This window comes from Pelecanus crispus, chromosome 3 (assembly GCF_030463565.1).
Source record: "Pelecanus crispus isolate bPelCri1 chromosome 3, bPelCri1.pri, whole genome shotgun sequence".
NCBI lineage: Eukaryota > Metazoa > Chordata > Aves > Pelecaniformes > Pelecanidae > Pelecanus > Pelecanus crispus.
Genome location: NC_134645.1, coordinates 75,539,681 through 75,556,286, shown reverse-complemented (window position 1 = coordinate 75,556,286; position 16,606 = coordinate 75,539,681). Strand labels below are relative to the sequence as shown.

General features: G+C 40.8%; 1 protein-coding gene across 1 annotated transcript in view; it reads right to left on the bottom strand.

The window, feature by feature from the left end:
* The window catches only part of FAM184A (family with sequence similarity 184 member A), a 69,612-nt gene extending 55,286 nt beyond the window's left edge, over nt 1-14,326 (bottom strand). The window contains exon 1 of the mRNA XM_075708026.1: nt 14,159-14,326. Within this exon, the coding sequence (XP_075564141.1) occupies nt 14,159-14,326 (168 nt within the window). The remainder of the gene's footprint in view (nt 1-14,158) is intronic.
* Between the last annotated feature and the right edge of the window lie 2,280 nt (nt 14,327-16,606).

Genomic DNA, 16,606 nt, shown 5'->3' with positions numbered 1-16,606 from the left:
AGAGACATTTAGTTTTATTAACTGCGTACAAGTTTGCTTTCTGTGCCAAAGTGTAAAACCAACTTGCAGAATAAGTCGGAATAGAGTTTAACGTAAGTTCAAATCTGATGATGATATCAAAATTATTTTCATGATGACAGATTTCAATACAACCCAAGAACACATTGCAGAAAGACTGTTATGAAAGAGGAAAAAAGTGTTTAAAAAAGCTTCAAAAGTTAGTCAGAATGGGAGCAAATACCAGCAGAAAATAGTTTAAGTGTTTTATAACATCTCCTTAGAAATCAGTATTTTACAACTCAGCCAATACCTGTAAATCAAGCTAAGTAGTCCTAAACCATTTACTTGCTTAATTGATGAGAGCTCTGCTATACAAACATTATCAAAATACAGCAGTTCTTTACAAAGCTTCTCTGACTACTTCAACACTATGACTTAAAAATTATTTGATTCATCCTATATCAGCAGCATTGTTTCAGAACTACATTACAGAAAATCCACAGATGCAGTATTTCCATCTGCTTTAACTACCTGCTAGCCATAGTAAGTTGCTCCTTTCCTTTTTCAGTTTCTGTATTTTGTATCATCAAATTACATGTTAATGGCCATTCAAGCCCCAGTTAATGAAGCTGCAAATTTTTTTCCAGACTCAATCTCATTCAGAAATTTCCCACCCTCCCTCCTTCTCTCTCTGCATTTATAGATGTTTTTAAAGGAAAACAAACATACTTTTAATTCACCGCTGCATACTTTTTTCCCTTTTCTTAGTGAAAAGCAATTCATATTGCTGGGAGAGGTGTGGCAGTACCAACACCCAGTCAAAACCCCTTTTCAGTTCTGCGATATTAACCTCTACCAGTCAGGTTGTGTCAGAAACAACCACTACAAATCTGTAGTGCAGTTAGCTTTAGGCGATTTCCTAAGACAGTTAAATCTTGAGAAGCATACTGAAGGGGGAGAAAGAAGAAAAACCAAAAAGATTTAGTGACAGATGTACAAACTCCCCAATCTACCTCCTGGTGAGAAAGAATCCCATTTACCCTCTAACCATCTATCTAGAATATAGTTGACACATCTGCTATATGATTAGACCTTAAAATGCCGCAAGGAAAATGGGATATGCCAAAGAGCTACTCCAAGGTGTGTTTTAGTCTCCAAGCTGCATTTCCTTACAGATTTATTTCTTGAATATTTGCATATTTGATTTGAGCCTTTCAGATATAGAGATCCCTAGAGGAATTTAAGGTAGTATGTTTGTATTGCATGTGTTTGTGGGTATGTAGACTCTGTGAGACAATGCACTGGAAAGTTCTCAGAGCTGAGCAATTGACTTTGCATTGAGGAGACAGCAGTAGTTTGCCCTTGGCAAAACAAACAAACCACATCGCAAAGATCTTCACTCTACAAGAACTGTCCATATACAAACTAATGAATTTTCTCTCAGCAGAGTGATACTAAGTTCAAAGCTTCCCAAAACAAAAAGTAGCAATACCTAAGTGGAGAAACAGGGTGAAAAAGGTAGTCATCTTACAGACTTATATCCCTGTTTTTGATTAATCATCAGAATATATGTCTTTAAGTAGTATATGATTTCAAGGTGCAATTTCTTCTTCTTTTGAGAACTACAAGGGCTTTTGAATCTCAGATACTTTGGGCAACATCCAGAAATAGAATACATACCTTTAATGAATTTTATGACAACTGCATTTCCAACTTTTTAAAATCCTTAAAAGGTAAGAATGCAATTGTTTCAGAACAGAATTAAACCACGTAAATCCTGAAAGGGATAATCAAGTTTTGTGTTGTATATTCCCTAGGTCAGCTTTAGGAAATTAAACTTGAACCCCTCTTTTAGAGGCTTGACAATATGAAAAAAATGCTGCTGCTCATTTAAATATTCTCTATTTGCTAACTGACAGAACTCCCTGAAAAATACTAATGCTTGCTTTTATTTTCACTTCTTTGTCTTTTTGCCAGGCTTTTGGGAAGCCACTGCAAAATGGCATGGCACACATTTTCAGGTAAATAAATCGCTGCGCTTACCTTCATCGCGTTCGGTGTAATGAATGTTACAGCTGACCACACTGACTACATAAAAAGACTGGGCAAATTGTAGCTATAGAAGTTGGGCCTCTACAGAGCTCCTGCTCGTAGAGAAACGTACTGGTTTGCATAACAGGAAATAAAACTTATTTGCTTTTGACATCAGTGCCAATGAGGGTAAAACGTGGAGGCGGCCCCGCGCTCGGCACCACGGAGAGCGAGAGGCGCCAGCCGACTGCCGCGCCCTGGTTCAGCACCACGGGGAGCGACAGTCGCGCCCCGATTGTCGCGCCCTACGCGCAGCACCGCCGGGAGCGGCGGGCTGTCACCCCCAGCCTCCGCGGCAACGGAGCGACACGGGGCAAGCGGAAAATCCAACACCGTTCCAACACAACCCACAGGCAAAGCGTCAGGCAGGGCTCCGCTTCACAAGTCTTCCAAGAAAAGCACGGCCAGCCTCAGAGTTCACTGCAATATATATATCATGTTCTTTGATAAAATCAGTTCTTGTACATAAACTGGGGGCTACTTTCAGTTCTTTGACAAACTATTGGTGCTTTATGCTTCCCAGACAAGAGAATTTTCTTTATTTCTTTCTCTACACTTAAACAAATTCTTCCCTTTTCTGTAAGAATCCCTTTTCTATACATGAAAACAGAACAGGGTCAAGAATTAGCGGCAAATCTAGAGTCAAATAGGGCATGTCAGTCAGGACTTCAGTAAAATTTTCTTTAAAGTGGCCACATTTACCAGACTTTCATATTGGCACATACAGAAACATACATTTTATAGTGAAAGGACATGTTACTTCTGTCTCCAACTCTGCCAAACTAACAGCTTTCTGAAAGCAGGAAATGTGGTTTCCCTGAGGAACACGGAGCACAGGCCCATAAGAGAAAAAAAAATTAAATTGCTATTAGAGAAAAAGGTCTATTACACAAACAGCTATGCCCCCCCCCCAAAAAAAAAATCTAGGATTTGGAATATAGTTTATTCTACAGTATCAACTCATAGCTATGGAAAATAATACAAACCAACAGAAGCTAAACTTGCTTCAGGCTTTTCACTTGTACCAAAGGTGCAAGGATACTTAATATAGCATCGCCTGCCCAAACATAAATGACATGAATTACAATCTCATGCATTAGGTTTTTGGAGGTAAGGCAGAATATACCCAACACACCAAACTGGGAATGGTCTACACTGTAGATTGAACAGGTACACACGGCAAAGTGTGAAGCACGGCATGGAAATAAGGAAAGGCAAGACAAGAATCATGGGAGTAGAGAGAATGGCCCCAGAATGTTCCCAGACCTGCTCAAAGAAGACAAACTGATCTTCATGTCAAATTCCAGTCTCTGTTTTAGGACACATTTTTGCAAATTCTATCTCAGCACGAAGCAAATGGCCACATGCTTTTAAAAAAAAAAAAAAAAAAGAAAAAAAAAAGAAAAAAAAAAAGGACTGACTGATTTTAATGACATAAGAACTTAATGGAACTATAAGTTAATGCTATAATGTTAGATACAATATTGAAAGCTAGTGAACAACCCAATGAAAATAATGGATCAAAAATTTCAAATAAAGTTTTACCACTCAGTGGCACAACACAAAAAGTTGGGTTTTTTTTAGTAAGTAATATAAGTAGTGTACATTACTTATGTTGGCAATACAAGTTAACATTGGTAAGACAGACATACATAGATTTTGAAGGTGTTTCAACATTTTTTTTTGCCTGTCTAAACATATCCTTGATTACTTACTACCACCACCTACAAATAAACTGCATTTTTTAAAATGTGAAACCTATACATGTAATTACACAAAGCAGATAAGTAATGAAAAAAATATTCAGGTCCTTTCCCTTAATCTTTGTTACAGAAATAATTTACTGCTATTTCCATTTGTCAAATTTTAAAAGGACAGAGATAGTCATAGGAGATTACTGAAATACATTTTAGTACAACCTATCCAAACATATCAACATCCATACTGCAAAATACTAGATCTGAGAAGGCAGTGTCAGACACCCTTTACTAAAAGTTTTAACTTTCAGTCATGTTCTGAGCAAAAATATTGTTCAATTAAAAATGTCTGGATTATAGCACACCTGTTTTCTAAACACATTAGAATTCAGATTTCTAGAAACAAAATTTTAGGAAACTGGCTCGGAAGATTAAAGTAATCTCATAAAAATGAAAATAGAAAGCAAGTATTTCTTATAATCACCTCATACTTCCTTTAGCTAAAAGGTTGTCTTTCCTTTAATAGGAGCATCTTGAACAAGAAGGACTTCATGAACTTTTTAACAGTAGCTATTTTTAAAGGCTGTCATTTTGAGCCTAGCCAAGTGACAATCTCAGCAAAAGGTTGTTCTTCCTCACAGCCTTCTAGATTTAGTTAAAAAAGCCTGACCAAGGAAACAGAACCAGGTAATACGCATTAAATAGGACAAGGCGGTGAATAGCTTTAGACTGGTTTTGTTTCTTCTGGTTATTTTCGGAATGCAATGCCTTTGGTTATTGGTATGACATCAGTCATTAGAAGAATACATAGACACCTGGCTTACTACTGCCAATCTTGTATCAGCCACAAGACATACGTATCCAATTTCCTAATGTTATGTTGAGAATTGCTGGGTTTATTTAGCAGTAAGCCTGCAAACAGTAAGAAAAAGGTAGTGATTATTTAAGGTAATGCCCCCCTCCTCCACATAGTTAACAGGAAAGTGAAGTTTTTGATGGAGACTTGGAGAGTGATGTGGGGAAACAATAGTATCACTGACAAAATTACTATTTTTATTAAAGCCAAAGCCTGAGTTTAGAGAATGAGACATTGAAAGAATTTTAGAGGTTAGAAGCAACTTAAGGTTGGAAGTTACTGTACTGATACAATGACTTATGAGAAATAATATTTCTACACATGTATTAGATGAAGTATGCATCTAATTGTACTTCTAGACATTAAAAAAAATAAAAGTATGTGTGACCAATAGGTTGCATGACAATGCAGAAATATTCAAACAGTGCTGTTACTAAATACAGTTTTACAGCATTTGAAGAAAGACGAAACCACTATGACTAAGATTAAGTTGCAATCTGACTTTAGAAAAAGTGGTAAGACTCATCATTTTGAAACAACTTCTTTGCACTTTCATGGTATTCCAGATTTAAAAAAAAAAAAAAAAAAAAGACTGTCTTCTGCTGATACATTTTTATAAGACTTGACAAATAGAAACTCCTTGCAGGATTGAGTACTTCAAAGTGCTGTGTCCATGCTAACTTACAAGTGTACAAAGAAATTAATCTATAAATACCTTGTACAATTACATAGAGTTCAACCATTGATTTTCTTTTTCAAATATACATAAAAGATTTTCCTGTTTACAACTTTTGCACCTGGAGCAAAGCATTTCAGTGTTATGTGTTTCACTCTGAACTGGCAATTTCTTGATTTTATCCAAATCAAGATAATAGCCAAAGCCTTCTTTCATAACACAGTACTTACCTGAAAACTGTAACAACAACAGCAAAAAAACCTAAATCAAACTAAATTTCAAATATTTCTTAATTTTTTTTTTCATAGGATTTATATCATCATATGTAAAAAGCAGCTAAAGGTTGACAGATTTTAAACTTTATGGATGTTGTCATATCAGGATTCATTTATGGCCTGCATGTTCTTTCTTCTTTTTAAATTTTGACATGTTGATAACATTGAACTTTGTACTAAAATCCTCATCTTTCAGGTTTTCTTTAAATATCCTTAACGAACTGCTGTATCAGATTTAACAGCTGAAGTACATATCAGAGCAGTAACATCTAACAGTTTTCCAGCTCCTTGTAATTCTATATTATTTATTTATAGCAATAAATAAGAATAAGCACAGAGCAAGAAGACACATATAGAATCACTTAGGTTGGAAAAGACCCTTAAGATCATCAAGTCCAACTGTAAACACAACACTGCCAAGTCCACCACTAAACCATGTCCCTAAGTGCCACATCATATTATTCATCGTCTCTCCCAATTTATTTGTCTCTTCATTTTGATTATTCTTTTGGATTTTTATAAAATGTAAAAAAAAAAAAAACAAACCCAAAACCCCCAAACAATCTCAGAGAAGCTAATATATGCACAAGCATATTAAAGAGGCATTTTAGACCAGTAGCTTATATGAATGTGTGATCAGTTTTTCAACATCCCACTTTCAGTTACACACACATACAGAAAATATCTTTAGAACATTAAGCTGTCAGTGATCTCAGAAGAACTCCAAGTTAGCAGTCAACCATTAAGACTACACGGGTGGAGAGGAAAGGAATGTCATTTGAGTAATTTTTTTAAAATATTAAAAATATTTCACTCTTGTCCTACTTATTTCTTCTTGATGTCTTGTGACAAAAGACTGTAAAGTCATTGACCTAATTCACACATATCACAACACCGAGCTCTAAAATATACCCTTATCAGGTCCATATAGCACTCCTGCAGTCATACCCTATATATATATACACACACACACACACATACACACCCTAATGATAATCAATGGAAGAAGCATTCAAGGGATACTTTGAAGACCTCAGGACCACGTATCAGAATAATTAACTGTTTTCAACTAGTCCTGACTGGGGGAAAAAACAGCATTAAGCAAGGGTTCCCAGCCTTCATACTGGGAGTGACAATTTTTTTTTTTTTTTTTAAATTTAAGATGCCTGATCCCTTCTTTCTGAGACAAAGAGCATATTAACTGAAACACCAAATTTCATAATTTTTGTACTACTAAACATGGAAGGTAAGAAAGACCTCTTCAGGTCTAAATTAGAAGCCACAGCTGCTTTAAAGCAATTCTAAGTGCTTCAATTAGCAAGTATTCAGATAAAGACAATAACTACTGATTTTAAGGTCTGAAGAAGATTTTGAGAGCCTGAAAGCTCTACTTAGTTTTTCTGAACTATACCAGACGGTATTAAAGACATGCCATTTTTACCCAGTCCCATCTTTGTCCTTATACCATCATTGGTACAAAAAACTTCTCTCCTGTGAATATCCCTTGCTAAGACCACAACTCCTACAGAATGAGGACACAGTCAGAACACATGGACAGAGTCAGAAAGAGAAGATTGAGAGATTATACTAGCATGATTAAAAAAGAAAAAAATCTTAAGATACCTGCTTCAGAAATATTGTCTCTCTAACTTTCTCAGTTCCTACCTTCAGTCTCTGCCTTCTTAGAGGACTGACTTCAGCTATCTTCGGATTAATTAACACAAACCAAAATTAAATATCTCCAGAGATAAAGATTTTTCTTATTTAATTCAACAAAGAGCTGATACCTAATACTACATTTTCATACCTTCTAGTCCTTGAAAACTATTTTTATGTAATAACAAAACATAACATTTATTCCCACATTACCAGTCAGAAGCATATGCAAAGATTTTGACATTCAAATATGTAGTCAAAATTTCAGTTCTTCTCATGCAGTCCGAGAACTGTTAGCAAATACTGGCCTGCTGCCAATGTTAACACACATTGGAGAGATGACATAAGGTTGCTTAACAAACTAAAGCCCAAGTTTTTACAAAACTGTTAATGGCATCAACTACCACATGATGACAGCTAACATCAAAACAGTTCTAGAGGGTTTTTTAGATTCTCATTTCTTCCCTATTTTTAAGGGCTCTTCTTTTAAGTTTTCTTATAATCCTATGCACAATGAACCTTCTGCAAGAGGTCTAGTTGTTTTGTTTCCTGAGGCAGAATACTTCCAAATAAAAACTGACAAAGTTTCACTGGAAATATTTTGTTAAGAATAATTAATATAACTTAAACCCTATAATTCTTACTTCCATAGCACTGCATTCTGCGATAGCTGAGGGAAACCTTTAACCATCCCAGTGAGAAAGCCCACACAGTAAGAAGCATAAGCATCTGAATTAAAGATCATCAAATTTGCCCTTTATTCTTTGAAATAAATTTACTATCTACATCCCCAAGCAACTCACTGGGCTAACTACTACATTAACATCTATTCTCTAAGTACTTCTCTCCAACACAGGAACAGACAGGAAAACAAAGGAGAAATTTAATGTTGGGGTTTTTTTGGTTTGGTTTGGGGTTTTTGTTGTTGTTGTTGTTTTGTTGTGGTTTTGGGTTTTTTTTAAAAAAAAAAAGGCAGTTTCCCAAATTTACACAACAAGCTGATGGCAGAGTTGAGAACAGAACTCTGGACTCGGGAGTCGCAGATTCTAGCTTCTTGTTCACTGAAGTATGCTGCTCCTGGGATAACTTTGTTGCCTTAGTCTTTGAACGAGCTGAGTTTTTTGGAACCTTTCCAGAACTGAACTATCCAGCTTTAAGTATGTACCAAGGGAAAACATCAGAGTTTTGTACAGTTTTTTCTTTTTATTAAATAGAAAGAAACTATCGCTGTAGGATATATATATCATCTGCATGGCAATTCCAGACTCTCCTTTGAGTTAATGTAAAACTTCTGCAACCAAATCAATGCTGAAGACTCTCACTGCATAATCCCAGCTCAGATCATACAGTTATTCCATACAAGTCAAAAGATTTATGTTGATGTCACAAAGCTTGCACAACAGACTTTGCAGACACATTTAGGATACGGATTTCTCAATCACAATTGCTCAAGCTGCAAACTACAGCGCGTGCACACACACAAGAAAAAAAGCTTGAACTTGTACTCTTCTGGCAACTGTAAAAAAACTAATCCCATTCTCCCCTTACTGATGTAAATTTAGCAGCAGCTTGCTTTTTGTTTTCTATTCCAGTTGTCTAATGCAAACTAATAAAATATATATGTGTATTTTCATCTGCAGCAGGCATAATTCAACACTACATTAGCACTCCAGCAGGCAGCAGTACAAACACATATATGCAATCTCATAATCACAGTTTATTTCTTGTTGGCTTTAATCTTTGTGTCAGATGCTACTCTATCCCCAAACTGGTCCACAGATCTTTCAAAATGCCTAAAAATAAGGAGCTTATACCGAAGAGGAAGACCTGCAATTGCTTCAGTTACAATTTACTGCAGTCTTTAAACATGACATGGAGTATCATCTTATTTTTTAAAGCTGCATTTCTAACTACTTGTTTTACCTTCTCCTGTGAATTAAGCATATTAAAGTTAAATCAAGTAAGTCTTCCCCCCCCAAAAGAAGTAAAAATAGTTAAGCACTTCAGAAGTGTTATGCTTAGTGAAATAGATTTGTATCTTTCTTTGCCTCACTCTGAACTACTGATTAAATCTGTTTATTAAAAAAATTTCACCTTTTTCTTTGTGTTCCTGTATTGTTTTGACTGAAACATCAGATTGGCTCCAAGTAACATGAAAGCATAACAGAGGAATCCTAATTTTGGAATTTTACATTTACTTCATGAGTGACCTGCATCTTCTGTGAGGAAAGCATTTTCTTCTGCTACTACTCACAGCTTGTAATATAAACTGTACAAGGATATGCAAAAATAAACTACTGAGTCACATTTCTTTCATCAGAAGACAGAAGCTGTCTGGATAACTTAACTATGTGTATCCCTTTGGCAATGCCCCATGCATATTTAGATTTCCTTTTACTATACTATATTGGTGGGGGTTTTTTGACCTGGTAAAGCACCGGACTTCAGCCCTAAATCCACTGAGCGACTTAATGTATCTTCAAGGCAGTCTTAGAGAAGAGTGGAAAGACAAAAAATAAATAAACGGGGAAAACAGTTTGAAGGTGTGTGAGAAGTGTCATACATAAAACATCCAACAATTTGAGAAGCACAATTAAGAAGTGCTTACTCTTAAGAAGTTCCTAGATCACTGAGGAGGAATTCTACACACTTAAGTTAGCAAGCATTTGACAAAGCTAGAACAGCAGAATTTGGTCAGAAGACCTTCATAGAAATATCTAATATCTTTTTTCGCACTAGCTGATTTCCAGAAGTCTTCTGCAAAGTGAAGTTAATTCTTCTCTGACAGTTAACCCTTGCTTACAGAAATTAAGCATTGTGTCTTGTATTTTTCCCCTGTAGCTGGAGTCCTTTGCCAAAGATTAATTTCTTCAGCCATCTATCAAGTCAGGCTCCAGATTCTAGGGCAGGTTAGAAGTTTAGATTATACTTCACCCAAACCTTCTATACTTCTTTTAAGCCTCCCTTTCTGCAAGGTCAAGTAACAAACAGACATGTAGGACCCAAGCCCTCTAACTACAAAATTGTCAAAATTTGCACCTCTACCTTGATGAAATTAATGCTATAGAATACTTTTTATCCTAATCTTTAAATCCTTAATTGTATTGTTGCAATAGATACAATAGGAGTATTTTATTACACATCCTGTTTTACATCTAAAAATACTGTTCTTCACTCCAGACCTTCAGTCAGTACAAAGATCAGCTGGATTTTCCAAGTTTTCCTCCCTAAAAGTTGAAAACAGAACAGACACACAAACTAAAATATCACCAGAATCTGCAAGTCACTGAGAAACAAATACAAAATTCTAGTCCTGAAAAAGTCTAATTTACATGTAAACTTCTTGTACGAGCACATAGTTTACAGTTAAATACACAAGCAGAAGACAACTCACAGCTTTTATGTGCACTACTCTGAAGTCTTTGGCAGGACAGACATGCACACAATTTCTAGAATTTTAGAAGAACTCTACTGTGGGGAAAAACCACAGTGTTTACTTTCACTCTCTGCATGTTTTCCAATACAGAAGTTCAAAGTAGTCCAGCACCATGCATTTAAATCCATATTTAACTCACATCCACCTCAAGACATCTGACACATAACAACTCAGAAAGCACAGGGCACATGCCCAGTGATGTCGAACTCATAGGTATACACAAATGACTTCACAACAGATGTGGAACACTTTTTGAAATCAACTATAGACTGCTGGGTAAATTCCTAGAGAAAGAAAGGGAAATATATCAAAGGGAACACACACACACACAAAAAATAAAAATTATTCTTTGAAAGTATTGCTTTGCATATGCACTAGGCCTTAAGGTTAAGTCTAATGTACACTTATGACCTCCAGGTGCTTTTTGCACCTTTTGGAGAGCACAAGTCTGTAGTAGTATCTTTAATATTTTAATTACAGAATCATAGAATCGTTTGGGTTGGAAGGGACCTAAAGATCATCTAGTTCCAACCTCCCTGCCATGGGCAGGGACATCTTCCACTAGATCAGGTTGCTCAAAGCCCCATCCAACCTGGCCTTGAACACTTCCAGGGATGAGGCATCTACCACCTCTCTGGGCAACCTGTTCCAGTGCCTCACCCCCCCTCATAGCGAAGAACTTCTTCTTTACATCTCATCTAAATCTACCCTCTTTCAGTTTAAAGCCATTACCCCCCTGTCCTATCACTACATGCCCTTGTAAAAAGTGCCTCTCCAGCTTTCCTATAGGCCCCCTTTAAGTACTGGAAGGCTGCTATAAGGTCTCCCCGCAGCCTTCCCTTCTCCAGGCTGAACAACCCCAACTCTCTCAGCCTGGCCTCATAGGAGAGGTGCTCCAGCCCTCGGATCATCTTCATGGCCCTCCTCTGGACCCACTCCAACAGGTCCATGGCCTTCTTATACTGGGTGATCCAGAGCTGAATGCAGTACTCCAGGTGAGGTCTCACGAGAACAGAGGTGAGGGGCAGATTTACCTCCCTCAACTTGCTGGTCACGCCTCTTTTGACACAGCCCAGGATAGGGTTGGCTTTCTGGGCTGCAAGTGCACACTGCTGGGCCATGTCGAGCTTCTCATCAACCAACACCCCCAAGCCCTTCTCCTCAGGGCTGCTCTCAATCCATTCTCTGCCCAGCCTGTGTTTGTGCTTGGGATTGCCCTGATCCATGTGCAGGACCTTGCACTTGGCCTTGTGGAACTTCATGAGGTTCACACGGGCCCTCCTCTCAAGCCTGCCAAGGTCCCTTTGGATGGCATCCCTTCACTCCAGGGTGTCGACTGTACCACACAGCTTGGTGTTGTTGGCAAACTTGTTGAGGGTGTACTCAATCCCACTGTCCGTGTCACCAACAAAGATGTTAAAACAGTGCCGGTCCCACTACTGACCCCTGAGGAATGCCATTTGTCACTGGTCTCCACTTGGACATTGAGCCATTGACCACAACTCTTTTGAGTGCAACCATCCAGCCAACTCCTTATCCACCAAGTGGTCCATCCATCAAATCCATGCGTCTCTAAATTAGAGACAAGGATGTCATGCAGGACAGTGTCAAGTGCTTTGCACAAATCCAGGTAGATGACATCAGTTGCTCTTCCCTTACCCACCAACGCTGTAACCCCATCACAGAAGGCCAACAAATTTGTCAGGCATGATTTGCCCTTTGTGAAGCCATGTTGGCTGCCACTGATCATGTCTTTATTTTCCGTGTGCCTTAGCATAGTTTCCAGTAGGATCTGCTCCATGATGTTGCCAGGCACAGAGGTCAGACTGACGGCCCTGTAGTTCCCCAGGTCCTCCTTTTTTCCCCTTTTTAAAAATGGGGGTTACATTTCCCCTTTTCCAGTCTTCACTGGAACTTCACTAGACTGCCACAATTTCTCAAATATGATGGACAGTGGCTTAGCAACTTCATCCACCAGTTCCCTCAGGACCCGTGGATGCATCTCATCAGGTCCCATGGACTTGTGCACCTTCAGGTTCCTTAGATGGTCTTGAACCAGATCTTCTCCTACAGTGGGAGGTTCTTCATTCTCCCAGTCTCTGCCTTTGCCTTCTGTGACCTGGGCAGTGTGGCTTGAGCCCTTGCTGGTGAAGACTGAAGCAAAAAAGTCGTTGAGTATAAATTCATAATGTGTATGCACGTGGAGTAAAAAAAACAAAGTGATTCTTCAGCTTATTTTAATTCTACTTTTCTCCTCATGAAATTACAATTTGAGTCCCACCAATGTCAACATATAAAGAAATTGGACTCTGAATTCAAAGACAAGACAAAATACCCCTCAGTCATCAGTTTTCAAATACATTAAGGTGCACAATGTTCCATAATAAATACTATTTTTAACTAGTCAACAGTGCATCAACTGTGCATAAATATGAACTGCCTCCACCGTCAGACTGCCAGCAGTCTTCATTCTCTTCATTCTTAGTTCCAATGAAATGTCACCTTCATCCATTTTAGCATATATTTGAAGAATACTAGCAATTCCCACAGTGCTTTTAAATTACCTTTAAATGTTTTAGGTATGTAATTCTTGACAGAAATTATTTATTTTCCTTTCTCTTTAACAAAGATAATCTGCCTTTCATTTCCTAAACAATGCTATTCACCTATGGCTTGAGCGTCATACAGGAGAGATTACAGCAACAAAGCATTTTTTTTTAAGTTATTCTAAGTAAATCATAGCTACAATCACATCTGAAACATGGGGCCTACCAGCCTTAACAATATGCTTTTAAAACACCTTGTAGTTTGCCCACAGCCTTTAACAATGATACAGTGTACATACTGGGGATGATATAATGAAAACTGTTCAATCAGCAACACAAGACCAGAGATATTCTCACACTTTGCCCTCACCATCTAAGGCATTTGACATACTACCAGATGCCTTAAATAACTACTTCTCTTCAGCAAAAGGAAAGCAAGCATCAGTTGAACGTCTCTATTTAAAAAGGCTCAGAGAATGGCTTACAAGACAGCTAGAAGTGACAATTTTCATAGATTAAATAGCAAATATCAGCCTAGAAATCAGGGATCACCTCCCACACAGCCCGATACCTGGCTGTGCCAAGAGGAATTTGGACACAACTAACTGGGAAGCGGTACTGCGGCACTTTCCGTGAACGGTTCGTCTCTAACACCCGCTGTCCCCCGTCTCCACGTTTGCGGTACGCCGGAGCTTTCCCTGCAGGACCCCGGCACGGCGCGCTCCGGTGCCAGGCGGCCGCTCCAGGCCCGGCTTTCGGGGTACAAGCCCGGCCGCACCTCACCCGGAATTAACATCACCCCTGAGAGCCAGCCTCTCTTCAGCCACATCCCTGCCCAGGCGATGATGAGAAGCGAAGGGAAACAAAACACAAGAGGAAGAAATGAGAGGCGGCAGAGGACCCGGCGGGGAGGACGCTCCCTCACCTTCGTGAGCTGGGCAATCTTCTTGCTCATTTTGAAATGCAGGTCCGGGCTGTGCTCGGCGCCCGGCCCCGGCTGGGCTGAGCCGGAGCCGAGTTTTCCCGCGCCGGGCGCGGAGCCGCCGCCGTAGCTGTGCTGCGGCTGCTGCCAGCCCATCCCCGGGGTCGCCATCTTTCACCGTCCGGCCCCCGCCGCCGCTCGGGCTCCGCCGGTACCGGCCCTACCGGCGAGCCGCGCCGAGGGCGCCTCGGCCGCGAACCGCTGCCCGAAGCGGCTCCTCCCGCCCCGGGCGCTTCCTACTGCCGCCGTCCCCACCAGCCGCGCCGGGCTGCGGCGTCAACCCCTCGGGGCCGCTGCGCGAAGCGCCGCCAGCCTCTCCTCTGCCCCCTCCCCGTCCGCTCCGCCCGGCGCCGTGCGGGGAGGCCGGGGCGGCGGGGCGGCCGTACCCGGTTGCTGGGCTGCCGCCGGGCTGTTTACGCCGCGCAGCCCCGCGTCACTCGCCGGCCCCGCCCGCTCGCCACCTCCCCCCCGCCGCCTCTCCGCCTCCGGAGCGGCCGGGGCCTCCCCCGCGCCTTCCCGCGGCAGGGGCGCGCGCGCGGCCTCCCCCGCCCGCCGGCCGTTGGCGGCGGCAGCGGCCGTTAGCGGCGGCAGCGGCCGTTAGCGGGGCGCTCGCGCCGCCCACTGTGGGCGGGGCCGCAGAGAGCTCCCTCCGCAACCGGGTGCCGCCGGCGGCTATGGGCAGGGGGTGCAGCTTTTAGGCAGGGTTGCCTCTCTGTGGCAGGGTTTGGGGCGCGTACGCCAACCGCCTAAACCTTTTTTCCTCACGGAGAGCCCTGAAAATGTAGTGGGTGCCGGTGGCGGGGGGTGGGTCCGAGGTAGGGCTCCCCAGGCCTGGAAAGGCCCCAGGGGTACAGGTCCGGTGTGGATGAGGGAGCAAAGTGGGTGAGGTACTGCTGGCCCCTCGGTGCGTACTGGTGTGCGATGGAGTGAGTGCCGTTTTCTCACAGTAGTAGGTGGTAGGGGCAAGTAGCGTCTTGGAGATGAAGTAGGTAGTAAATTGATAAGCACTTGACTGCACGATTACTTCAGGTTTTGGGGGAAGAAGCAACACGGTGCTCACAGGTCATGGGGTGACCCAGCCGGGTGAAGGGGGAGGCATTCACTTGAGCTGGCCTGTCTCTTCCATTGCTACAGGTGGAGCTACGGACATGGCCTCTGCACGCTGCAATTACGGGCCCATGAGCTGATGAGTACGGACTGAAGATCCCTGCCAGAAGGAATTCACAGCTGAATTTAGTACATCCTTTAGCTTGGATTTGACTGCTCTCTTCTTCTGTTTCCATCCTGTGCAACTGCTGAGAATAGCCACCCTCTTTAACAATTTAATGTCTCTTTGCTAGGCTCTGGTCTTGGGAGAATATATAGATATTAATGTGGTTGGACACATTTGATTTCCTGATTAACGGCCTCTGCCCCCATCTTTTACAGAGTCCTTGTACTCTCTGTTGAGTAGTTTATCTTTTTACTGCTTTTTTTTTTCCTGCTGTAAAAAGCTCTTCTTTGCCTGCATTCTTTGTAGGCAGACAGAAATATCGAAGAGGTAAACTACAAAACCACATGGCTAAATCTGTTGTTCTCAGCCAGGTTATGGAGAAAGTATTACTTAGAATTTGCAAATGATAGAAATAGGTGGAATAGTAAGTTTTAAGAGGAGATCCGTATTGCAGAGCAGTGTGTCTCAGTTGTGTATAGAGATTCATGCTCATACAGTACGATAAACAGTGAACTCAACATGAGCTGCCCGTACAAGCCTGAGGTCATGGGGCAACTGAAATTCTTTGATGTATAGATGGGATGCTACCCAGAAGGTCTAATTAGATGTTGCTACTTTTATACTTGAGTGTTTGTCAGAGTACAACAGAAATACTTGCATCGAGGTCTGGGGCCTGTAGTTTCCGTGTGTCAATGCACTAGAAAGGTGTTCAGAAACGGGCCAGAACAATTACAGAGGTTCTGGAAAAAGAGTCTTGTATTGAAAGATGTAATAAACCCAAACTGTTTTGAATAGCGAGGAGTCTAAACAGTGATTTAATCCCGGTCTTTAAGTAGCTGTGTTGCCTTAAACTCAGAATTTGCATTGTTCAGGAAATTCTGAAGCTGATTTTTTTTTCTTTTTTTCTTCTGAAGTGGCCCATTCTGGCAACAGAGAACAAAGGACAGATGGTGCCTACCCAGACAGCGATTCATACAGATGAAATACAAGGGGAAGAAAGAATATTAGGAACATCTGTATCAAATCTGTGTCCGTAGATGACATCCGTGAATAGCACATACTGTTAATTCAGTTTTATCAAATTAAAAAGTAATTCAGTGGCAGAGGAGACTGTGATTTTTCATGGCTAGGAAGGTCAAGCTACTAATTAAAGCAGTAGACTGATTGTGAAGACGTGG